Genomic DNA, 25254 nt, shown 5'->3' with positions numbered 1-25254 from the left:
GGGCAATGTTTATCTGGCAATATGTATCTGGCACTGTGGGGCTATGTGTATCTCTGTGGGGCAATGTATATCTGGCAATGTGTATCTGGCACTGTGGGGCAATGTGTATCTGGCACTGTGGGGTAATGTGTATCTGGCACTGTGGGGCTATGTGTATCTCTATGTGGTAATATGTATCTGGTACTGTGGGGTAATATGTATCTGGCACTGTGGGGGCATATATGTATCTGGCACTGTGGGGTAATATGCATCTGGCACTATGGGGTAATATGTATCAGGCACTGTGAGGGCATATACGTATCTGGCACTGTGGGGCAATGTGTATCTGACACTGGGTTAATATGTATCTGGCACTGGGGTAATATGTATCTGGCACTGTTTGGGCATATATGTATCTGGCAGTGTGGGGCAATGTGTATCTGGCACTGTGGGGCAATGTGTATCTGGCACTGTGGGGTAATGTGTATCTGGTACTGTGTAAAAAGAGGACTCTGACTGCGTATTGTGTAAATAGGGGACTCTACTGCGGTAATGTGCAAAAATTTAATGAAAGTGTGCTGAGAGACGACGCAGGGGCAGGTGATAGTCATGTTGACATGCCCCATTTTCAGTGGCCACACCCCTTATTGTATGTGACCACGCCCCTACTGGTGAGCGGCCACGCCCATTTTTTGGGGTACATACTTGATTTTGTGGGTATTTTTTTGTGGGGGCACCACTTTTCATCTTGCTCTGGGCTCCAAAAACCCTAGTTACGCCTCTGATCACCATACCATAATTCTTAATGGGATCCTTGAATGGACCAGGAGCAAAGAAACTAAACAAAGGGTCTCAATAAAGGCAATTTCTTTACAACAACACACTGAAATAGCTCCTTGGATACCTAATATATCCAAGACTCTTCCCATACATCCAATGATTACTCCCACACTTTCTTGCTAGAAGCTTCCGAGATGCTTTTCATTCATATCCTCTGTCTTTGGGCCCCTTACCTCTTTTCATGCTAACCCAAGCTTCTTCCCCAGAACTAACCCCCTCACACTTTGTCCTGTGGGCCATTCCCTGGTGGTCCAAACCGACCCTATATTTGTATCTTTGCAATGTCCTTCCAATACAATTTCTACCTTTTTAAAAGCTGCTCATGGTCAACCTCTCTCACACTCTCCCGCCATATGCTAAGGCATGGGAAATGGACTTGAGTCTGTCTCTGACGGATACAGAGTGGCCAAAAACAATGTCTTAAAGCTTGTTCTAGCTCCATCTGTATCACAGTCAAGAAAACCCAATACAAAATTTGAATGTATTGGTATAGACCACTCGCCCTGTTGCATACTATATTTCCCACCACTTCTGTTACATGCTAGAGATGCTCTAGTTCCTTAGGTACACTAATTCATGTGTGGTGGAACTGCCCCATGATTTAAATGTTTTGGTTAGACAATTGGAGTTGTGGGTGTTGATTTGCCTTCTGATCCAGACTTTTGGTTATTGAATCGCTCTTCAACATCTGTAGCAACATATAAAATAAGTCCCTTCTCCACCACTTAGGCAATGCTGCCCACTCTGTTACACCCATTTTATCCCCTACACGTAAACATTGGTTCCAGAAAATAGACTACTTCATATCCATTAAAGACGTATTGCTCTCCTCAGATGACAAACTTTGTGATTACCATGGCTGGGGTATAAAACCTCTGATGCATATAAATCCCATACAGTATGTCTACCACCCCACGCAGACCATTGTCGCTAAGTGACTCCAGATCTCCTGTACTGGTTTAGAGGGAGTTCAGCCTTGTCGCTATTAATGAGTCCTTGATATGACCTATGAAGGACCCATTGACCTACCACCCCCTTCCCTGTCTTCCTGGTCTCTTTCCTCTGCATTTGTATTTCACTTATATTTGATGTTGTTTTTACTAGTTTTGCATTTTATATCTCCCTGTATTTGAACTGTTTAGCGGTGTGACCGTGCTTTTTCTGCATAATTTAACTGCTTGTTATTATGTATTACTGGTATGTCTTCTCTTTCAGTGCCTTGTATTGTATTTGTGTGATGTCTCCTTACTTTCTTTTGTTACTTTTTCAATAAAACAGATTATACCGAAAACTGTTTTGGGGGGGATTTGGTCCTAGCTACAGGGGCATTTTAAAACAGCATGGGGCCACTATGCAGGCTCAGGGTGGTCCGTCTCCTCTGTACGGCGCAACAGTCTACGGCATTTTGTTTAGGGACCCATGTGATGAAGTCACCTGGTCGCGGTACATGGGTCTGCATATTTGCGCAAATGTGTTTCAAAGAACTTCAATGTTAATTGTGAGGGTTTATTGAAATTATTCTTATTATCAGTGTTCCTAGTGCAGGAGTGTGCATCTGCCTTTGTCTTCCTCCAGCATTGTATTAAAAGCCTCAGCATGATAGCACCTCTTAATATCTTTAGTAATAGGGTGTGCATGTGCAGTCCAGCTCCCCACCTCGTTCCTCTATATTCGTGTATATAGTGTACACTGAAAGGCAAGGCTCCCTTCTCTGGTATTGGCACTCCTCCCATTTACCCTCAGGTGTTTTAATGAGCAAGGTTCCTGCATTTCAGATCACACATTGATAAGGGCACTATTTAGAGGTAAGTACTGGATACATTTATATAATGTGATAGTATTAGGAATGTTAGGGACTCATGTGATGATGTCACCTGGCCGCGGTACAAGGGCCCGCATATTTGCGCAAATGTGTGCTAAGAACTTCAATTATACTCCATGTTAATTGTGAGGGTTTATTTTAATTATTCTTACTATCAGTGTTCTTAGTGCTAGGAGTGTGCATCTGCATCTCTCTTCCTCCAGAATATAATTTGAACCAGCCACCTAGTTGGCTGGTTGGAATGATATTGTTCTGGTGTATGGCCAGTATAAGCTATACTGCACAACTGTTGTAAAATACTGTAAGTTACCCAATTACATTGTCTGATTGAAACGAGTAGAGAAAGAGCTCTCTTTGTTGGTGCACTAAGCCACTAAGTAAAAGGTATAATCCAAGTTAACACTTAAACTTTAATACTTTAAAAAAACATATATAACACCTCACACAACATAGAACATACAAAATGAAAAAAGTCTGTGTGTCGTATATGACACTGAATTAATTTTTATAGCTCATGCATAATGACTATTAATATTCAAATAAATAATTAGTAATATTTAGGAGTCCATTATTGTCAGGCAATTACTACCTGAGTATAAGTAAGAATACTTATACTGTAACAAGGAATATGATTCCCCTGGTGAAAGTTAATTATACAATGTCAAAGAATAAGCAGAGGCAAACCTTTTAATCAATCACTCTGTTCTACTCTCATGGGAGCACCTTTAACAAATAATATAATGCATTAAGGCATTTTGAACATTAGGATTTGAAGTTAATCCACCCATTTTTCTACCTATCTAAAATAGGGGTATAACCATACTTGCCGATATTTTAAATCTCCTCTCCGGGAGATGACCGGAGAGGAGAAGCAGGTGGGCGGTGATGAGGGAGGAGCCAAGCTGATTACATCAGCAGGCCCCGCCCACCCACCGGGAAAAGACGTAATTAGATTACATTTGGCTAAGGGCGGGGCTAAAATGACGCGATTAGCATCTGATCGCGTCATTAGGCTCTGCCCCCCGTCGGGTCCGTGATTTTACGGTGTTATTCTCCCTATTCTGCCCACTTCACTAGGAAGTGGGCAGAATGCGGGAGGGGTGCCCACTCTTCCGGGGGCTGCGGGGGACTACCCGAAAACCGGGTGTCTCCCGCAGAATCCGGGAGAGTAGGTAAGTATGGGTATAACACCAGTGCTCAGGTCTTCTCCTCCTCCCCCATCTCCCCTACAGTACTTTTATTTAGTACATTGTCTGGCAGAGCTCCTCACAATGATAATATCAGGCAACACTTGATGGCAAAATCACCAAACAGCAGCCATATTGTCCGTTTTTTCTTTCTAAGGGGTTTTTGGAGAAGATATATTCTATATCTGTACTTATACTCTTAATACAGAACCGCAAACATAATAATAATAACAACAATAATTTTATTTATATAGCGCTCTTTCTCCAACAGCACTCAAGGATCAAGATCATGAAATGATCAGAGTTTAGACCAGGGGTCTTCAACCCGTGGCCCGCGGGCCACAGGTGGCCCGCTGCTATGGTTTCCATGGCCCGCCGACGCGCCCGCCCGCAGCGCACATATGAACACAAAAAAAATAATAATTTATTTTTCCCTTTCCCGGAGTCATGTGACTCCCCCGCACTGTCACTGGTTGCCTGTGAAGAAGGGGAGTAGCTCCTCTTAGGCTGGTCAGTGGTCTGGTCACCCTTACTGTGTCTCCCTCCCTGTGTCTCCCTCCGCCTGCAGTGTTGAATAGGTGGGTGAGAGCGGCGGGGACCCGGCTGGGGGGGGTGCGGCAAGTTACCATTGAGAGCAGGGGGCAGTGCGGGAACCCGGCGGGCGGGAGCGGAGGGGGTGCGGCAGCATGTATGCAGCCTGAGCATGGCTGTGTGCGGCGGGGACCCGGCGCGGGGGGGGGGGGGGGCTGCGGCAGGAGAATAAAAGTGTATAAGTGTTGAGGGCAGGGGGCAGTGCAGGAACCCGGCGTGCGGGAGCGGCGGGGACGGGGGTGCGGCAGCCTGAGCATGGCAGTGAATAAATTAGTATTGAGGGCAGGGGGCGTGGCGGGGGACCCAGCAGGGGGTGTATTAAGTATTAAGAGCAGAGATGGCAGGGAGCATGCTTTGACAATGCTGCTGTCTGTCTGTGATGGGGAGGAGGGAGGGTATGATAGCACCTATGTCTTGACATAGGCGCTATCATACCCTCCCTCCCCCCATCACAGACAGACAGCAGCAATATTGTGAAAGCATGCCCACATTATACCCACCAGTCCAGTGATACTGCCGTATGAGTCCAGTTCAGTGCTTACAGACCAACATCTTGAGAATACTCTGCGCATAGCGACTTCTAACATTGATGCCAACATCGACAAGCTGGCCAAGCAAAAACAATGCCAAGTTTCCCACTGATATGAACTTATTATAATAACAAAGGTAAAGTAGACCATGTTTCATTCATTAAATTACAATAATTATCTTTTGAAGTCTTTTTTATGGTCTTATGAGTCTAGAAAAGGTCTCATTACAATCATAAATTAAAATTTAGATTCTAAATACCGCAGTATAGCTTAGTGGCCCTCGGCTTCGTTTCATTTTTTTATGTGGCCCACACTGTCTTAAAGGTTGAAGACCCCTGGTTTAGACCATACAGGAAAGGCATTTTCTTGTCCTCAGTAACACATAACAGATTATTAATTACCGATGCAACAACTATTTTCTTTCTAAATGATATGAGTTAATTGAGTTAGCTCCATTGTCTGGCCGCTCATTCCCTCTTTATACTGGTTGAGATGTAAAAGCCTACAGCTAAAAAAACATTCATATAAGAATCCCGCGTGATAGAAATCAGATGCTAGATTGCACTCCATGAAGATGTGAAAATAGAAAGTTATCGATCTTGTCTGGTGTTATAATGCAGCCATCAGAGCTATATAATTTTAACTAGAAATGTTGAATGTCAGTTAGGGACTATATGAGGTCTATTTACTAAGCCTTGAAGAGAGTTAAAGTGGAGAGAGATATAAAGTACCAACCAACCAGTGACCAGCTGTCATTTTTCATGTGCCTGTAACATGATAGTGAGATGCTGATTGGCTGGTACTTTATCACTCTCCAAGGCTTAGTAAATAGACCTCTGAATTAAAAATGAATGGGCCCTGGAACAAAACTCCTGTCAGGACCAGATGAAGGGTTGCGGGGGCCCCAGGGCTTAATGTAATAAAATTAGTACCTACCAGTTCATACTACTCAACAAACTATATTCTCCCAGTGCACCTCCAACTGTGGTTGTTCGAGGGCTCAAGCTGCTGACTTTGCGCTGCTCCTATGACAATACTAATACTTAAGGAACTAAGGGGGACATTTACTAAACAGTGATAAGAGCGGAGAAGTGAGCCAGTGGAGAAGTTGCCCATGGCAACCAATCAGCACTGAAGTAGCATATATAATTTGCATACTATAAAATGATACAGAACTGCTGATTGGTTGATGGGGCAACTTCTCCACTAGCTCACTTCTCCGCTCTTAACACTGCTTAGTAAATGTCCCCCTAAGAGCTGCTTTGTGCAAGACACACAAAGCTGTGGAGCTCTACCAGGGCTCAGTCTAACCCTGTCTCTGGATCTCATTCACCCCACTGTTAATCCAGCACTTGTTCTGCAAAGCATTTCCCAAACTTCGGCCCTCATTCCGAGTTGTTCGCTCGCAAGGTGATTTTAGCAGAGTTACACACGCTAAGCCGCCGCCTACTGGGAGTGAATCTTAGCTTCTTAAAATTGCGAACGATGTATTCGCAATATTGCGATTACAAACTACTTAGCAGTTTCTGAGTAGCTTCAACCTTACTCGGCATCTGCGATCAGTTCAGTGCTTGTCGTTCCTGGTTTGACGTCACAAACACACCCAGCGTTCGGCCAGACACTCCTCCGTTTCTCCAGCCACTCCCGCGTTTTTTTCCGGAAACGGTAGCGTTTTTATCCACACGCCCATAAAACGCCGTGTTTCCGCCCAGTGACACCCATTTCCTGTCAATCACACTACGATCGCCGGAGCGAAGAAAAAGCCGTGAGTAAAAATACTATCTTCATAGCAAAATTACTTGGCGCAGTCGCAGTGCGAACATTGCGCATGCGTACTAAGCAGAAAAACGCTGCGATGCGAAGAAAAATACCGAGCGAACGACTCGGAATGAGGGCCTTCATTCCATCTTTACAGACACCTACCAGAATCCCTTTAACCTGAAACAAATACGAATGCTGCAATGCACTATCCAAATTGTTATATCTAAATGCTGATTCATCAGTGACAAGGAGCAAGGACTACTGTCTACCTAAGGCTGTTACACCATCTCTGCAGGTCTCATGTAATTAGTATATTTCACCAGGGTGATGGACTTTCATTCTCTTCACATCTGTACACTGAAACCTAGAGTAGAGTTCAACAGTATTTGATGTATGGGAGAACCTGGAAATAATGGGCCTAATTCAGATCTGCTCGCTGGGCTGCGTTTTTTGCTGCCCTGCGATCAGATAGTCGCAGCCTACAGGGGGAGTGCATTTTAGTTGTGCAAGCATGCGATCGCATGTGTAGCTGAGCTGCTTGTGCAGTCTTTGCGCAGCCCAGGACTTACTCTTCCAGTGCTATTGAATCCTGCTGATCGCGGCCGGAGTGGACGTCAGACACCCTACCTCAATAGCTTGAGCCTGCCTATGTTTTTCTGGACACTCACTGAAAACAGTCAGTTGCCATCCACAAACGGCCTCTTCCTGTCAATTACCTTTGGAACGCCCGTGCGAATGGATCCTTCGCACCATCCCATCACTGCCTGTTGTAGCCATCCGACGCGCCTGCGCATTGCGCTGCATATGCATGCGCATTTCAGATCTGATCACCAGTAGTGCGAATATGCACAGCAGTGATCAGATCTGAATTAGACCCTTTGTCTTTTGTCATAAGAGCTGGTGTGTGAGAGGAATCTGGGGGATGAAACAAGACTGATCCAGATTGAGTAATATGTTTTGTTTTATTTTTTTAAAGCCTGTATCCAGTGGCGGATCCAGGGGGAGGGCACCCAGGCACGTGCCCCCCCTGTCATTTAGAAGATTCCACTCAGCTACTTTGAGAGCCGAGGATTCGGGAGCCACCGAGCGCTGTGCCCCTCAGCATCAGCGCGCTGGCTCCTCCTGCTGTGTGACCTGGTGCCGGTGGTGATCTCCGTGCTCTGGTCGTGGTCCCGCGGATGTCACGTGGTTTCCGGCCGCGACACAGAGACTGACTGGGGAGCCGTCTGCGCTGTGCAGTGCGTGCGGGACTCGGGAGTGCAGGGAGGATGCGGCTGTCATTGTGCAGGTGGGCGGGAGAGCGTGTAACTATGTGGCCCAAAATACAGTGGGAAGGGGGGATAGTATATTAATGTTTTAACATTCTGTGGCTGTGTTTGTGTGTATATGTGTGTGGGTGCATATGTGGTTGTTTGTATATATATGCTGTGTGTGTATATGTGGCTGGTTGTGCTTATGTGACTGTATACTGTATATGGCTGTGCTGTCTGTATATGTGACTGTGTGTGTGTGTGTGTGTGTGTGTGTGTGTGTGTGTGTGTGTGCTGTATATGGCTGTCTGTATATGTGACTGTGTGTGTGTGTGTGTACTGTATGTGGCTGTCTGTGCATATGTGGCTGTCTGTGTATACTGTATCTGGCTGTCTGTATACAGTATGTGACTGTGTGTGCATATGCAGCTGTCTGTGTACACGTAAACTGTATGTGACTGTGTGTGTATACTGTATGTGACAGTCCGTGCATATGTGACTGTGTATTGTATGTGTGTCTGTATCTGTGCATATGTGGCTGCGTATATGAGATTGCATGTGCATATGTGACTGTGTGTGTGTGGCTATTTATGTGTGTGGCTATGTATGTAATTGTGGCTGTGTGTGTGTGGCAGGTCCCCTACCAGGCCTGTCCCCGCACACTCACCCTGTCCCCGCACACTCACCCTGTCCCCTACCAGGCCTGTCCCTGTACACACACCCTGTCCCCTACCAGGTCTGTCCCCGCACACTCGCCCTGTCCCCTACCAGACCTGTCCCTGTACACACACCCTGTCCCCTACCAGGTCTGTCCCCGCACACTCGCCCTGTCCCCTACCAGACCTGTCCCTGTACACACACCCTGTCCCCTACCAGGCCTGTCCCCGCACACTCGCCCTGTCCCCTACCAGGCCTGTCCCCACACACTCGCCCTATCCCCTACCAGGCCTGTCCCTGTACACACACCCTGTCCCCTACCAGGCCTGTTCCCGCTCACTCACCGTCCCCGCACTCTCATCCTGTTACCCACTGTCCTTGTACTCCATGCCCCCAGCGTGAAGAAAACGAGGGCGTGACTCATGGGTATGGCATTCTCTGTGAGGCCAAACCCCTTGTTACAAAGCCACACCCCTTTCACAGGAGCACATGTGCCGAACCCCCCTCTTCCTTCCCCTATTGTGGTGCCCCCCCTGTCATTTTGTTCTGGATCCGCCGCTGCCTGTATCATAAGAAAAGTAAAAAAACAAAATAGACCAACAGTAAAACACATAGTGATCGAGCCCTTGTGACATCATTATGCTGGGCAACAAGTTTGTGGCTTTGAAAGAAAACATGAATGTGGGTGGTGGATTTGTATGACAGGAGTGTTCAATAGTTCCAGTCGAGTTCTACTTGGAGGGGGTCAGAACGGGTCACTAGAGCCCTTCACACCAAGTACATCTGAAACCTTCTGACAGTTGCCATGTCTCAGTAGTTCTCACTCTACATGTCAGGGACCCAAACAGTGACTCATAAAACCATTTAGAATGGGTGACAAGTTACAACAATCTCATTTTTGCACACATTCTGCAGACTACTATCATCTGAGAAATAACCCTTATTCATATTCTATCATTAGTATTGCTTTATAGTAGTCCTCAATTTCCTATCCAATTATTTAAACACTGTATTAGAAGACCAAGACACATATGGTGAATGGCTATGCAGTACAGTTCAAGCTTCATTGTTCTGTATAGTAAAAGTGCTGTTACTATGCAAGGATACTTTCCAGAACGAAACAAGAAGCATTCATGGTCCATTGAGCAGTCAGGAAAGTGTCAGAGGGAACCACTATCATTCTCACTGTAGAGATCTCTATTGTGACAACTGATTAAGATGCAGTGACCGCTCTCACACCAAAGGCACTGAAACGGCATGTGTGTACTCTTACAGTCAAAGGGTTTTAGAGTTGGATGTAAGTCCATTAGCAACCCCGTCAGGAACATCCAAAATAAGGGCCTGTTTCAGAGACGCAAATGCCTGCGCAGTTGTAAAGCAGTACAAAGCGGTTGTGCAACAACATGCAAATGTCGCTGTTGCCGTGATTTGCAATAAGACAACCACTGGAGGCATCTCAGGTCTGCCACTTGTATGCGAAGAAGCAAACATCGGACGCAACACTGGTTAATAATCAAACTTTTCAGTAATCCCAATGGATGTGCAGCATGGCCGTCAGAAGTAATATGCCGGAGAAATGTTTACTGCGCACAGGAAGGCGACGCGCGTAAGCTGTGACGCGCTACTGAAACACGCCTCAGTACCTCCTACAAACTCCCTCTGACTGTCAATCCCTCTACATACACTGCTCAAAAAAATAAAGGGAACACTTAAAGAACACAATGTAACTCCAGGTCAATCACACTTCTGTGAAATCAAACTGTCCACTTAGGAAGTAACACTGATTGACAATCAATTTCACATGCTGTTGTGCAAATGGAATAGACAACAGGTGGAAATTATAGGCAATTAGCAAGACACCCCCAATAAAGGAGTTGTTCTGCAGGTGGTGACCCCAGACCACTTCTCAGCTCCTATGCTTTCTGTCACTTTTGAAAGCTGGCGGTGCTTTCACTCTTCCACAAGTGGCTCAGGTAGTGCAGCTCATCCAGGATGGCACATCAATGCGAGCTGTGGCAAGAAGGTTTGCTGTGTCTGTCAGCGTAGATACATATATGCCTCCAGTGCCAGATACACATGTCCCCACAGTGCCTTGCTAAAGTATTCACGCCCCTTGGATTTTTACTTATTTTGTTAAATTACAACCTGTAATTTATTTATTTTTTTAATCTGAATTTTATGTGATGGATCTGCACAAAATAGTCTAAGTTGGTGAAGTGAAATGATAAAAAAGGGTATAAAAAATAATTTTTATAAATAAAAATTTGAAAATTGGCATGTGCATATGTATTCACCCCTTTTGCTATGAAGCCCCTCAAAAGTTCTGGTGCAACCAATTACCTTCAGAAGTCACATAATTAGTGAAATGAAGTCCACTTGTGTGCAATCTAAGTGTCACATGATCTGTTAGTATAAACACCTTTTCTGAAAGGCCCCAGAGGCTGCAACACCACTAAGCAAGAGGCATCACACAATGAAGACCAAGGAGCTCTCCAAACAAGTCAGGGACAAAGTTGTTGAGAAGTACAAGTCAGGGTTGGGCTATAAAAAAATATTCAAATCTTTGATGATCCCATGGAGCACCATCAAATCGATCATCTTCAAATGGAAACATGGTGCCACGACAAACCTGCCAAGAGAGGGCCGGCCACCAAAAATCGCAGACCGGGCAAGGAGGGCATTAATCAGGGAGGCAGCACACAGACCAAAGGTAACCCTGAATGAGCTGCAGAATTCCACAGCAGTGACTGGTGTATCTGCGCATGTGACCATAATAAGCCGTACACTCCATAGAGCTGGGCTTTATGGAAGAGTGGCCAAAAAAAAAGCCATTACTTAGTGTTAAAAATAAGAAGGCAAGTTCTGAGTTTGCCAAAAGGCATGTGGACAACTCCCCAAATGTATGGAGGAAGGTGCTCTGGTCAGATGAGACTAAAATTTAACTTTTCGGTCACCTAGGAAAATGCTATGTGTGGCGCAAACCCAACACATCCCATCACTCCATGAACACCATCCCCACAGTGAAACATGGTGGTGGCAGTATCATGATGTGGGGATGTTTTTCAGCAGCAGGGACTGGTAAACGGTTTTGAGTTGCGAGAAAGATGGATGGTGCTAAATACAGGGATATTCCTGACCAAAACCTGTTTTAGTCTGCCTGTGATTTGAGACTGGGACGGAGGTTCACCTTCCAGCAGGACAATGACCCGAAGCATACTGCTAAAGCAACACTGGTTTTTAAGGGGAAACATTTAAATGTGTTGGAATGGCCTAGTCAAAGTCCAGATCTCAATCCAATTTAGAATCTGTGGTCAGACTTGAAGATTGCTGTTCACAAGCGGAAACCATCCAACATGAAGGAGCTGGAGCAGTTTTGCCTTGAGGAATGGGCAAAAATCCCAATGGCAAGATGTGGCAAGCTCATAGAGACTTATCCAAAGCGACTTGCAGCTGTAATTGCCGCAAAAGGTGGCTCTACAAAATACTGACTTTAGGGGGGTGAATAATTATACACGCTGAAGTTTTCTGTTATTCTGTCCTATTTGTTGTTTTCTTAACAATAAAAAAACAAACAAAACATCTTCGAAGTTGTAGGCATGTTCTGTAAATGAAATGATGCAAACCATCGAACAATCCATTTTAATTCCAGGTTGTGAGGCAACAAAACATGAAAAATGTATATGCCCCACAGTGCCAGATACACGTGCCCCCACAGTGCCAGATACATATATGCCCCACAGTGCTAGATACATATATGCCCCCAGTGCCAGATAGAGATATGCCCCCAGCGCCAGATACACATGTCCCCACAGTGCCAGATATGCCCCCAGTGCCAGTTACACATGCCCCCACAATGCCAGATATGGCCACAGTGCCAGATACATGTATGCCCCCAGTGCCAGATACAGACATGCCCTCAGTGCCAGATACAGAAATGCCACCAGTGCCAGATACACATGTCCCCACAGTGCCAGATATGCCCCCAGTGCCAGATACACATCACCCCACAGTGCCAGATATGCCCCCAGTACCAGATACACATGTCCCCACAGTGCCAGATATGCCCCAGTGCCAGATACAGATATGCCCCCAGTGCCAGATACAGATATGCCCCCAGTGCCAGATACAGAAATGCCCCCAGTGCCAGATATGCGCCCAGTGCCAGATACACATGTCCCCACAGTGCCACATGTGCCCCCAGTGCCAGATACACATGCCCCCGCAGTGCCAGATATGCCCCCAGTGCCAGATACACATGCGCCCACAGTGCCAATGTGCTGCTCACCGCGCTGCTGCTGTGAGGGAAGAAGAGCGCAGTGTGCGCCTCTCGTGCCCCTCAGTCTCCGGCGGCAGTGTGGGTGTCTATATTCGATTAGGCGCCGGTCCATGAGCCAATCAAAGCTTGCAATCCGGCAGCCAATCAGGAGCCTTAGCTGCCAGTCCACGAGCTCTGATTGGCTCACAGGCCAGCACCAAATTGAAGATAGACACTGAGGGGCAGGAGAGGCGCACACTGCGCTCTCCTCCCCTCACAGCAGCAGCGCGTTGAGCAGCACTTGGAGGGGGGTGGGGGAGACTAGAAGTGTGTGTGTGTCCGCCAGTGGTGGCCGGGAGCCGACTGAGCCGCATGCGGAAGATGAAAGAGCCGCATGCGGGTCGAGAGCCGCGAGTTGGCCACTGCTGCTTTAAGTGAACATGGTTTAAAGGTCAGCATTGACAAAAGATCGACATGAGTTTTTCACTTTTTTCACTTTTTAATACTTTAGAAAACACGTGGACTACGATTAGGAATAGTAACCAGTGCCGAGCGCAGCAGTAGCGGAGTGAGGCACATTGGTGGTCATTCCGAGTTGATCGCTCGCTGCCGATTTCCACAGTGCAGCGATCAAGTGAGAAAACGGCAAAAATGCGCATGCGCATGGTACGCAATGCGCATGCGCTAAGTACTTTCACACAAAACTTTGTAGATTTACACAAGTTCAAGCAACGTTTTTTCATCGCTCGAGTGATCGTAGTGTGATTGACAGGAAGTGGGTGTTTCTGGGCGGAAACTGGCCATTTTCAGGGAGTGTGCTAAAAAACGCAGGCGTGCCAGGTAAAAACGCAGGAGTGGCTGGAGAAACGGAGGAGTGGCTGGCCGAACGCAGGGCGTGTTTGTGACGTCAAACCAGGAACTAAACGGACTGAGGTGTTCGCAGTCTAGGAGTAGGTCTGGAGCTACTCAGAAACTGTAGGGAATTATTTAGTAGCAGTTCTGCTAATCTTTCGTTCGCTATTCTGCTAAGCTAAGATACACTCCCAGAGGGTGGCGGCCTAGCGTTTGCAATGCTGCTAAAAGCAGCTAGCAAGCGAACAACTCGGAATGAGGGCCATTGCCCGAAGCCTGGCGAGCGAATCAGTGCACCAAGTGGGGTTCCCTCTGATATTACGGAGAAAACACCAAGTTTCTGAGATGAAGACGTCCATATCTTTGCAGTAACTAACCAATACACCAGATTTAAAGCTGCACGTATTGCAACCAAAAATATCACCGCAGAAATGTAAGTGTATTGATGAGTTTTTGAGTGTCCAAAAATAATTTACATTCTTGCATTTAGCTTTAAATCAGGCCCCAAATTTGTGTTCCGGTCATGAAAGAGGAATACTTCCAGCCTTAACTAGAAATGAATTCCTCCTATCCTTATTAACTGGTAGATCAATATGGTAACTATGAGGAGCATGTTTTCTTCTGAGTCCTATATTATTTGCATAGTCCACACAATCATATCACAGTTGTTCTTTTATTGCTGTTACTGAAAAAATGTGTAGGTTTAGAGGAAACCCTCTTAGAAGTGCTGGTTGTCAGAGATTTAGCTAGACGTAATGGTGCCCAAAGCAAAGGTATGTTTTGTCGCCCCCTGCCCTGTATTGAATTGGGGGCATAGCCAACATGTGGTGGCATGTTACATTTGAAAAGAAATAATAATTATAAATCCTAAATTGGTGACAGGGCCGCTTCTACACCTTGTGGAGCTCAGGGCAAAAGTTTCCTTTGGGTGTCCCCCATGATTAAATAAAATAGGGTCAGTGCATACCGAAGGCTTGCAACAACAATATAGGGACTTGGCAGTATGGACGCTGTAACAGTCAGTAGTACTGCCTCACAGCACTGAGATCATGGGTTCAATTCCCACCACTGCCCTAACTGTGTGGGGTTTGTATGTTCTCCCCATACTTGCGTGGGTTTCCTCCGGGTCCTCTGGTTTCCACCAACAATACAAAAATATACCGGTAGGTTAATTGGCTCCCAACACAAATTAACCCTGTTGTGTGTGTGTGTGTGTGTGTGTGTGTGTGGTAAGGAACATAGACTGTAAGCTTCCATGGGGCAGGGAATGATGTGAATGGCAAAATATTCTATGTAAAGAGCTGCAGAATATGTGTGCGCTATATAAATAACTGGTAATAATAAATAATGGCTTCATTGGGAAGGTGTTTGGCCACAGAATAGTATCAATTCATAATACACTGCACAGTAGTGTCCGTTCTTCACATTACACCACACAGTAGTACCTCTTATACACGTTATGCCACACAGTAGAGCCCCTTATACATGTTACGCCACACAGTACAGCAACTTATACACGTTACACTATGGTTGAGTCCCTTATACACATGACACCATGGAAGAGCTGCTATGGAAGTAGCTGTATTTAACTATTTACTTGTTTAATCCAAATAAATTAAAAACACTATATATGCCCTGACTGACCTGACCTCACAACCCCCCAATTCCTCAATGAAAATAAAGCACCACATGTGACCCCCACAAACTTGATATCCCTCCCCCCAAACTCTAAATGAAAATAATGCCCCAAAACTGCCTCCACCAAGATCTGATAATCTCTCAATGAGGGGCACAGCTGCTGCAGCAGCCTGAGGGACAGTCAGAGGTGCTGCAGCAGCCTGAGGGGCAGACAGAGGTGCTGTAGCCGCCTGAGAGACTGAGTGAGGTGCTGCAGCTTCTAATGCAGAGAGAGATGATGCAGCAGCAGCTGGGGCAGAGAGTGGTGCTGCTACAGCCAGGGCAGAGAGAGGTGCTGCAGCATCAATATAGAGCAAAGTGCTGCAGCTGCTGGGGCAGAGATGTTCTGCAGAAACCAGGGCAGAAAGAGGTGTTGCATCAGCTAGAGCAGAGAGAACTGCTGCAGCATCTGAAGTAAGGGGCATAGAGAGCCACGCTGGGACCTGGTAAAGGGGTGGGGGAGTGGCTTAATAAAGTGGGTGTGATTACTTGGTCTTGAAACAAGTCCCTCCTCTCCGGCCAGCGTCATTTTCCCAGTGATATTTGGGAAGATGATACTGGCCACTACAGCGCAAAGACTCTGGCACAGGGGTTCGGTATGGGATCCTGGCGTATGGGATGCTGAATGTCACCATACTGACATCGGCATCCCAGGCACCAGAATGCTGACAGTGGGGCGAGCACATCAAGGCCCCTTTGTGGGCTTACTGTGGTCACGGTGGCTGGCTTCGCTCACCACAGGTTCTATTCTCCTTTTATGGGTGTCATGGACACCCAGAGAGGGAGAATCACCTGCCTTGGCGGTATTCCAGTGGCAGGATAGTATCCCTGTCAGGATTAAGGCATCAGTATTGCGACTGCTGGGATCCCGACGGGCGGTATTTTAACCGCATGCCCGGCACAGACAGTGCCAGAGTCTTTGCGCTCTATGTGCAGCACCATCTTCCTGAAGATATCACTGGGAAAATGGCACTGCATCAGGCCACAGCGCAGATATACTACATCACTGTCTGATGTAGAGACATGTGCTGCAACTTCCAGGAAAGAGGTGCTGCAGCAGCGGGGGTAGAGAGTGATGCAGCAGGACGGAAGTAACCCTGCTGCACAGCTACAACCAGACAGTGAGACATATAAAGAGGACGGCAGAGCTCAGCATGTGCCGGCTGTCAGTGTCTCCTGCTGCCGCCTCTTTCCTGCAGTGTCCCTACCTAGCCTCCGAGTCTGAGTCAGTGCGCGCCTCCTCCTCCTGCTCGGTGGCAGGGGGGAAGGGGGGGGAGGGTAGCTCTCCCTTTAAGTTTTTTGTTGCCCAGAGCTTGTTCTCCACCAGAGATACCCTCGCTACACCCATGCTGGGGATGTAATCATGTTACCGGCGGTTGGAATCCCGCTGGTCAGTATATCGGATGCCAGAATCCCGACCGCTGGAATTCCCATCAGGCGGCATGCCGACCAACAGGGACTATTCCCACGACACCCATAGAGTGGGAATTGAACCTGTGGCGATGCTATGTTGATTACCATAGCCTCTGTAAGAAACTCTTAATATATAAATGAAATTACTTGAACATAAAAACACAAGTATCAGTGATCAATCACACATCAGAACAAATAAAACACAAGTATCAGTGATCAATCACACATCAGAACAAATAAAACACAAGTATCAGTGATCAATCACACATTAGAACAAATAAAACACAAGTATCAGTGATCAATCACACATCAGAACAAATAAAAGAAACATTTCCAAGTATTATATAGCTAATACTACACTGTGCTTTATATTGGTAAAATCTGCAGCGAGGAATCCTGTCTCAGTCTTACAGATCCTGAACCACTGGGTAAATAACAGTGATGGGGCTGCATTACAATTCTGTCCACCCAGTCTTCCTCATTCATGAGATGACGGCACGTGACCAGGGATTGCTGTAGAGCGCTTTTATGAATGAATGCAGTTGTGCAGAGCTCCCTGGCTTCAGAAACTGAGAGCTTGGCATGTACTACTCAGTAGGATATATACGCCATGTAAGGACAACTCCACTTATTACATCACAATATGTTTGGGTGACTTTTATGCAATTATGTTGGTTGTGTAATAAAGGCTTGATATGTAATTATAGATGATGTTTATTTTAGTATGTCACGTAAAAAGCATCTATAATCATCTTATACTTTTACACAGATGCTTCAGTTATATTGTTCTAAATATTATATTGTTCTAAAATATAAAAATAAGTCTGTTATCCATGAACAAGGCAGTGCAAACAATCACAATTCATCTTTAGTGAGGCATAAGATACAGAATACAGGTAAATGCTCCCTACCTGTGGCTTGCTCACTGGGTTTCCACACAGTGGATTCTAGTGATCCGTACTGCTTTGACGCTTTGCATTCCTTCTCCATTTTCAGCAGTGGTTTTCCCCAATTATATATGTGTAGTACAGTCAGAGGTCCCCTGGACAGAGCATCGCTGGAAGAAGGAGATAAATAACTACATGGCAGAGGGACAGAGTGAATAAGTGAGGAGGAGGGGAACACTGCTGACATTTGCTTGGCTGCTGCCAAACCATTGGAGATTTAGCAGCTGTGAGATCCAGAGGGATGCTAAGCATCAGATGCTGGTGTCTCATAGGCCCCCTCTAGTGGACATTCAATGCACCTGCTGACAGTCTGCATAGAGAACCGTTAACACTGCAGTAACAGGTCGTATACCACCAGTGAAAAACAAATCTCTGCTCAGCCATTATGTCACCCCATTTTTATTTGGATGTCATATAGTTATAGTATATAATTATACACAGACTCCTAATGTTTGGAGATTTAAGACTGCAATTGATTTGCAGTAGCAAAAAAAAAAAAAAAAGGAAAGGAAAAAAAAAGCCATCCCACTGGACTCTTACTTTTATGGTAGTAAATAACGGCAAGTATACTTAGATATCTTGCAATTACAGTAAACAACAGTTGTATTGAATGAGAGTGGGGGAACTGGAACTAGGGTTGTCCTAATCATACCGCAATAAATAAATAAATAGTGTATACAGAGACCCAGTACATACATTTTTAAAGGCATGACCACTTGGGGTGGCCAAACAAATACAGCCAATCTGGGTCTTTGACGCAGTTGCGACTAAGACGCATTTTTAGCAAAATAAAACATGCCCGATTCTAGCAGAGTCTCATGGGACCTAGCACGCTGAGAGGGGCTGTTTGACATGACCGCAGCAATGATGTAAGAGGACACATCTGTATTAATGATTTTTAGATTGTAAGCTCACTAGAGCAGGGCCCTCTTTCCTCATGTGCCTTTCCTTCTCTTACTTACACTATCTTATACTCCATACTCCCTTTGATGGCACCTAACCCCTGGTTTTCCATACCTGTCCTATATTGTCTTGAACTGTAAGTGCTGGTTTCCTGTTTGCTCATTTCATTATGTACTGTGTAATGGGCGCTGCGGATCCCTTGTGGTGCCATATAAATAAAGGATAATAAAAATGATAATGATACAGGTCTACCATGGCAAAAACTGCCACCCCCCCCCCCCCCCCTGCAGAAGTGCAAAGGCATCGCACAGCGGCGATGCCTTTGCACTTCAAGAGTAGCTCCCGACCAGCGCAGCTTTAACATATTGGCCGGGAGCTACTCATCGCTCCCCGGCCTGCAGCGGCTGCGTGTGACATCACGCAGCCGCTGCGGCCCGCCCCCCGTTCGGTCTGGCCACGCCTGCGTTGGCCAGACCGCACCCACGAAACGGTAGCCAAACGCCGCCGTTCCACTCCCCCCCCTTCCCGTTCAGCGACCGCCTCTGCCTGTCAATCAGGCAGAGGCGATCGTAGCGGCCCGACGGCCTTCGGCGCAGTTCTGACCCGATCGCACCGCTGCGATAAACTGCAGCATGCGATCGGGTCAGAATGACCCCCCACATTCTCACGACAGGAAAAGGTACTAGCGGCTAATGCCTTACAAACCTAAAGAAGCTAAGTGCTTCAGGGTGGACACCCTGTGGAATCCAGTGTACCTCGCCGAAAGAGATTTAACTATGGTAAGTCTACCATAAATCTCCTTTTCAGTAGCAGGGTACACTGGTATTCCACAGGGAATAACATCAGGGTTGTCCTAAAGCAGTTCCTCATGGGAGGGTATGCACTGTAGTGGGTACAAGAACCCGGTGTCCAAAGGAAGCATCCTGGGAGGCAGAAGTATCAAAGGCATAGAACCTGATGAACGTGTTCACTGAGGACCATGTAGCCACCTTGCACAACTGTTCAGCGGACGTGCCACGGCAGGCCACCCAAGAAGGTCCAGCAGACCGAGTAAGATGGGCTTTGATAGCAGCAGGAGCTGGGAGACCAGCCTGCGCATAGGCTTGTGCAATCACCATTGTAATCCATCCGGCCAAGGTCTGTTTATTCGCAGGCCAGCCACGTTTGTGAAAAACAAAAAGTACAAAAAGGGTATCTGAGGTAGTCCTCTCCGCGTAAATACGGAGAGCCCGTACCACATCCAAAGACTGCTCTTTGGAGGACAAACCAGAAGAGATAAAGGCCGGAACCACAATCTCTTGGTTAAGAGGAAAAGATGATACCACCTTAGGTAGATAACCAGGGCGAGTTCTAAGAATTGCCCGGTCATGGTGAAAAATCAAAAAGGGTGGACGACAGGACAAAGCGCCTAAATCCGACACCCTCCTAGCAGAGGCAATAGCCAATAAAAACACAACCTTAAGTGTAAGACATTTAAGATCTACAGACTCAAGAGGTTCGAATGGAGACTCTTGCAGAGCATTTAAGACAACAGACAGATCCCATGAAGCAACAGGAGGGACATAGGGAGGCTGAATCCTTAAAACACCCTGAGTGAAAGTATGAATGTCAGTAACAGACATAATTTTCCTCTGAAACCATACCGACAAGGCAGATATATGAACCTTGAGGGAGGCCAGACGAAGGCCTAAGTCCAGGCCCTGTTGCAGAAAAGCCAAAAGTCTGGAAGTTTTGAAAGTATATGCATCATAATTCTTACCAGCACACCAGGTGAAGTAAGAATTCCAGACCCTATGATAAATCCGTGCAGAAGTTGGGTTTGCGGGCCTTCAACATAGTTTGAACCGCCGCCTCAGAGAATCCCTTGGCCCTCAGGAGTGAAGCTTCAAGAGCCACGCCGTCAAAGCCAGTCTGGCCAGGTTCGGGTAGACACAAGGGCCCTGAACGAGGAGGTCTGGGTGTTGAGGAAGTAGAAGAGGACACTCTACCGAGATACCCTGCAGGTCTGAGAACCAATGCCGTCTTGGCCACGCTGGAGCGACTAGAAGTAGTATTCCTCTTTCTTGCTTGAACTTCCGCAGTACCCTGAGCAGGAGTGACACTGGAGGGAACACGGATGGCAGCCGAAAGTACCATGGAATTGCCAGTGGACCGGTACCTTGTGATTGTGTCAAGACACCATCAGGCAGGCCCCACTTGTCCACTAGGAGTTGAAAGACTTCCAGATGAAGACTCCACTCGCCGACGTGAATGTCCTGACGACTGAGGAAATCCGCTTCCCAGTTGAGGACTCCAGGAATGAACACTGCTGATATTGCTGGCAGATGGCGTTCTGCCCAACGGAGGAGCTTTGATACTTCCAGCATTGCCATGCGGCTTTGGGTGCCGCCTTGATGATTTATGTATGCCACCGTGGTGGCGTTGTCTGACTGTATTTGAACAGGCCTGTTCTGTACTAGAGGCAGGGCCAGTGTCAACGCACTGAACACTGCCCGCAATTCCAGAATGTTTATCGGGAGGAGAGATTCCTCCCTGGTCCACTGACCCAGTTGGAGATCCAGAAGGGACGGCCCCTGCTCAACTGTTAGTCCTGTAGCCACCAGCTCAGTGACAGACGAACCTCCGGAGTCAAGGAGATCATTTGAGCCCTGATCCGATGAGGCAGGCCATCCCACTTGGAAAGGATTAACCTCTGCAGAGGGCGGGAATGAAATTGAGCGTACTCTACCATGTCGAAAGCCGACACCATGAGCCCTAGTACTTGCATCGCAGAGTGTATCGACACTCTTGGGCGACAGAGGAAATATCTGATCCTGTCCTGAAGTTTCAGGACTTTCTCTGGAGACAAAAACAATTGTTGGTTGTGTGTGTCCAGTAGTGCCCCCAGGTGCACCATGCTCCGAGCCGGGACCAGCGAGGACTTTTTCCAGTTGATGAGCCACTGGAGGATGACTGAGGAGAACCTCTTGGGAGTTCACCAGGATCAGCAAGTCGTCCAGATACGGCAGGATCCTGATTCCCCGATGGCAGAGAATAGCCGTCATCATGGCCATGACCTTGGTGAAGATCCGAGGGTCCGTAGCCAATCCAAAAGGCAGTGCCTGGAATTGATAAGGAAGGTTGCCAATAGCAAACCGCAGAAATTGCTGATGAGACATGGCAATAGGTATGTGCAGGTAAGCATCCTGTATGTCCAGGTATACCATATAGTCTTCGGGTTCCATGGCCAGCACTATAGAGCGCAGAGTTTCCATACGGAATTTGGATACTCTCACAAACTTGTTCAAGGATTTGAGGTTGAGTATAGGCCGGAAGGACCCATTTGACTTCGGAATTAGAAACAGGGTCGAATAGTATCCCCTGCTTCTCTGAGACAGAGGTACCGGCACTATCACTCCTGTATCCAGGAGGGATTGTACAACCAAGTGTAGAGCTTGCGCTTTTAACGGATCCACAGGGATAACCGCTGTGCAAAACTGGCGAGGGGGACATCTCTTGAAAGAGATTGCGTACCCGTGAGAAACTTATCGCACCCAGGCATCTGAAGTGGTCATTAACCAGGCCTGGGCGAACTGCAGAAGTCGGCCTCCCACCCTGGGGTTTCCCAGGGGGAGGCCCGACCCGTCATGCAGCAGGCTTGTCTTGTTTGGAAGCAGGCTGACCGGTGGCCCAGGATTGTTTAGATTTAGGCTTAGTGGTTTTGGAAGCACGAGCCTGTCACGGCTGACCCTTTGCTTTTTCTGGAGGTTGAAATGAACGAAAGGTGGTACTCTTAGCCTTCGGAGCAGAAGGATTAGTATTTGGGAGGCACGCAGTCTTGGCAGTAGCCAAGTCAGTTACAATTTTGTTCAGATCCTCCACAAATAGGATGTCTCCCTTAAAAGGGAGCACCACCAAGGTCTTTTTGGAGTCCAGGTCCACCTTCCAGGACCTCAACCACATAATTCGACGAGCCAGGATGGACGTAGTAGACGCCTTTGCTGCCATTACACCTGCATCGGAGGCCGCCTCCTGAATATAGTGGGAGGCTGTGGTAATATAAGACAGATATTGTCTGGCAGTGTTAGAAAAATCCTGAGGCAGCTCATCCTCAATTGCCTGAACCCATGCTTCAATACCTTTCGCTGCCCAGGAGGCGGCCATAGTGGGTCTATGTACAGCGCCAGTGAAGGAGTAAATAGACTTCAGGCATCCCTCCACATGCTTATCCATCGGTTCCTTCAGTGAGGTGACAGTGGTGACAGGCAGAGTAGATGACACCACAAGACGGGTGACATGAGAGTCCACCAGCGGTTACTCAACTCCGCAGGGATAGGATAACGAGCTAGCATCTTTTTAGAGAGGGAAAATTTCTTTCCTGACGACGACGACCAGGATTCCAGACGTATGTCAATTAAATGGTCAGAATGTGGTAAGACTACCTTAGCAACTTTCTGACGTTTGAACTTATCAGGTTTCTTAGACGCAGTAGTAGGCTCAATGTCATCATCTATTTGAAGAATTAACTTAATAGCCTCCACCAGGTCAGGATCATCAACCTGGGTTGTAGATTCCTCATCAGAAGCGACTGTATTAGTGTCTGACGGATCAGTATATTCCCCATCCTCATCAGAAGAATTATCCGAAATATTAGTGGATTGTGAGGAAGAAATGCCCTTTTAGATGACCCCTTGGCCCCAGAGGGGCGTAGGGTAGACTTTTGTCTAACCAAGGATTGATTTAATTGTTGTAACTGGGTAGACAGAGTATCCGCCCAGGGCGGATTAACTACAGGGACAATATGTGGCTGCAATGGCACAGGAGGTCCCACACGGGGCGCAAGATGTGTCATAAGTGTACTCAGCATACTTGAGAACTCTGCCCAAGGTGGGTCTTGATTGACCACAGGTACCGCAGGTAGACTGGGTGTATGGCACTCAGCACCTGAACCAGCAGCTAAAACTTCCCCCTCAGGTAAATCCGTGGCACCAGTACCACAGGATGCAGAAGCATCCGCGGATTTCCCGCCCTGTGCAGCAGACATTTTAGGGAATGTAGCTGTAGGGCGTAACGGCACAATATAGCCAGACAAGCACAAAATCTGCAAAAAAAACTTTTATGTGACAGTAAACACAGGACACAAAACAGGATTTAAGCGATATGGAGGTGACTGAAAACACACAGTAAAAATCCCAAACTGTATATTCTGTGTATGGATGTATATCACAGAATACTTGTACCAAATTGCTACCTCTATGTCTGTCTGTTTTTACTAGTGATGTGCACCGGACATTTTTCGGGTTTTGTGTTTTGGTTTTGGGTTCGGTTCCGCCGCCGTGTTTTGGGTTCGAACGCGTTTTGCCAAAACCTCACCGAATTTTTTTTGTCGGATTCGGGTGTGTTTTGGATTCGGGTGTTTTTTTCAAAAAACCCTAAAAAACAGCTTAAATCATTGAATTTGGGGGTCATTTTGATCCCATAGTATTATTAACCTCAATAACCATAATTTACACTCATTTTCAGTCTATTCTGAACACCTCACACCTCACAATATTATTTTTAGTCCTAAATTTTGCACCGAGGTCGCTGGATGGCTAAGCTAAGCGACCCTAGTAGCCGACACAAACACCTGGCCCATCTAGGAGTGGCACTGCAGTGTCAGGCAGGATGGTCCTTCCAAAAAATACTCCCCAAACAGCACATGACGCAAAGAAGAAAAAAAAGAGGCGCAATGAGGTAGCTGTGTGAGTAAGCTAAGCGACCCTAGTGGCCGACACAAACACCTGGCCCATCTAGGAGTGGCACTGCAGTGTCAGGCAGGATGGCCCTTCCAAAAAATACTCCCCAAACAGCACATGACGCAAAGAAGAAAAAAAAGAGGCGCAATGAGGTAGCTGTGTGAGTAAGCTAAGCGACCCTAGTGGCCGACACAAACACCTGGCCCATCTAGGAGTGGCACTGCAGTGTCAGGCAGGATGGCCCTTCCAAAAAATACTCCCCAAACAGCACATGACGCAAAGAAGAAAAAAAAGAGGCGCAATGAGGTAGCTGTGTGAGTAAGCTAAGCGACCCTAGTGGCCGACACAAACACCTGGCCCATCTAGGAGTGGCACTGCAGTGTCAGGCAGGATGGCCCTTCCAAAAAATACTCCCCAAACAGCACATGATGCAAAGAAGGAAAAAAATAGGCGCAATGAGGTAGCTGTGTGAGTAAGCTAAGCGACCCTAGTGGCCGACACAAACACCTGGCCCATCTAGGAGTGGCACTGCAGTGTCAGGCAGGATGGCCCTTCCAAAAAATACTCCCCAAACAGCACATGACGCAAAGAAGAAAAAAAAGAGGCGCAATAAGGTAGCTGTGTGAGTAAGCTAAGCGACCCTAGTGGCCGACACAAACACCTGGCCCATCTAGGAGTGGCACTGCAGTGTCAGGCAGGATGGCCCTTCCAAAAAATACTCCCCAAACAGCACATGACGCAAAGAAGAAAAAAAAGAGGCGCAATGAGGTAGCTGTGTGAGTAAGCTAAGCGACCCTAGTGGCCGACACAAACACCTGGCCCATCTAGGAGTGGCACTGCAGTGTCACGCAGGATGGCCCTTCCAAAAAATAC

At 47.0% G+C, this 25254-nt stretch overlaps 1 protein-coding gene across 1 annotated transcript in view; it reads right to left on the bottom strand.

Moving 5' to 3' along the window:
- The window catches only part of LOC135056194 (bMERB domain-containing protein 1-like), a 60509-nt gene extending 42514 nt beyond the window's left edge, over nt 1–17995 (bottom strand). Inside the window, exon 1 of the mRNA XM_063961059.1 lies at nt 17726–17995. Coding sequence (XP_063817129.1) covers nt 17726–17948 — 223 coding nt within the window. The 5' untranslated portion in view covers nt 17949–17995. The remainder of the gene's footprint in view (nt 1–17725) is intronic.
- Nucleotides 17996–25254: the final 7259 nt, after the last annotated feature.

Source organism: Pseudophryne corroboree, chromosome 3 (assembly GCF_028390025.1).
Source record: "Pseudophryne corroboree isolate aPseCor3 chromosome 3, aPseCor3.hap2, whole genome shotgun sequence".
NCBI classification, from domain to species: Eukaryota; Metazoa; Chordata; class Amphibia; order Anura; family Myobatrachidae; genus Pseudophryne; species Pseudophryne corroboree.
This window is presented reverse-complemented; position numbering and strand designations above follow the sequence as displayed.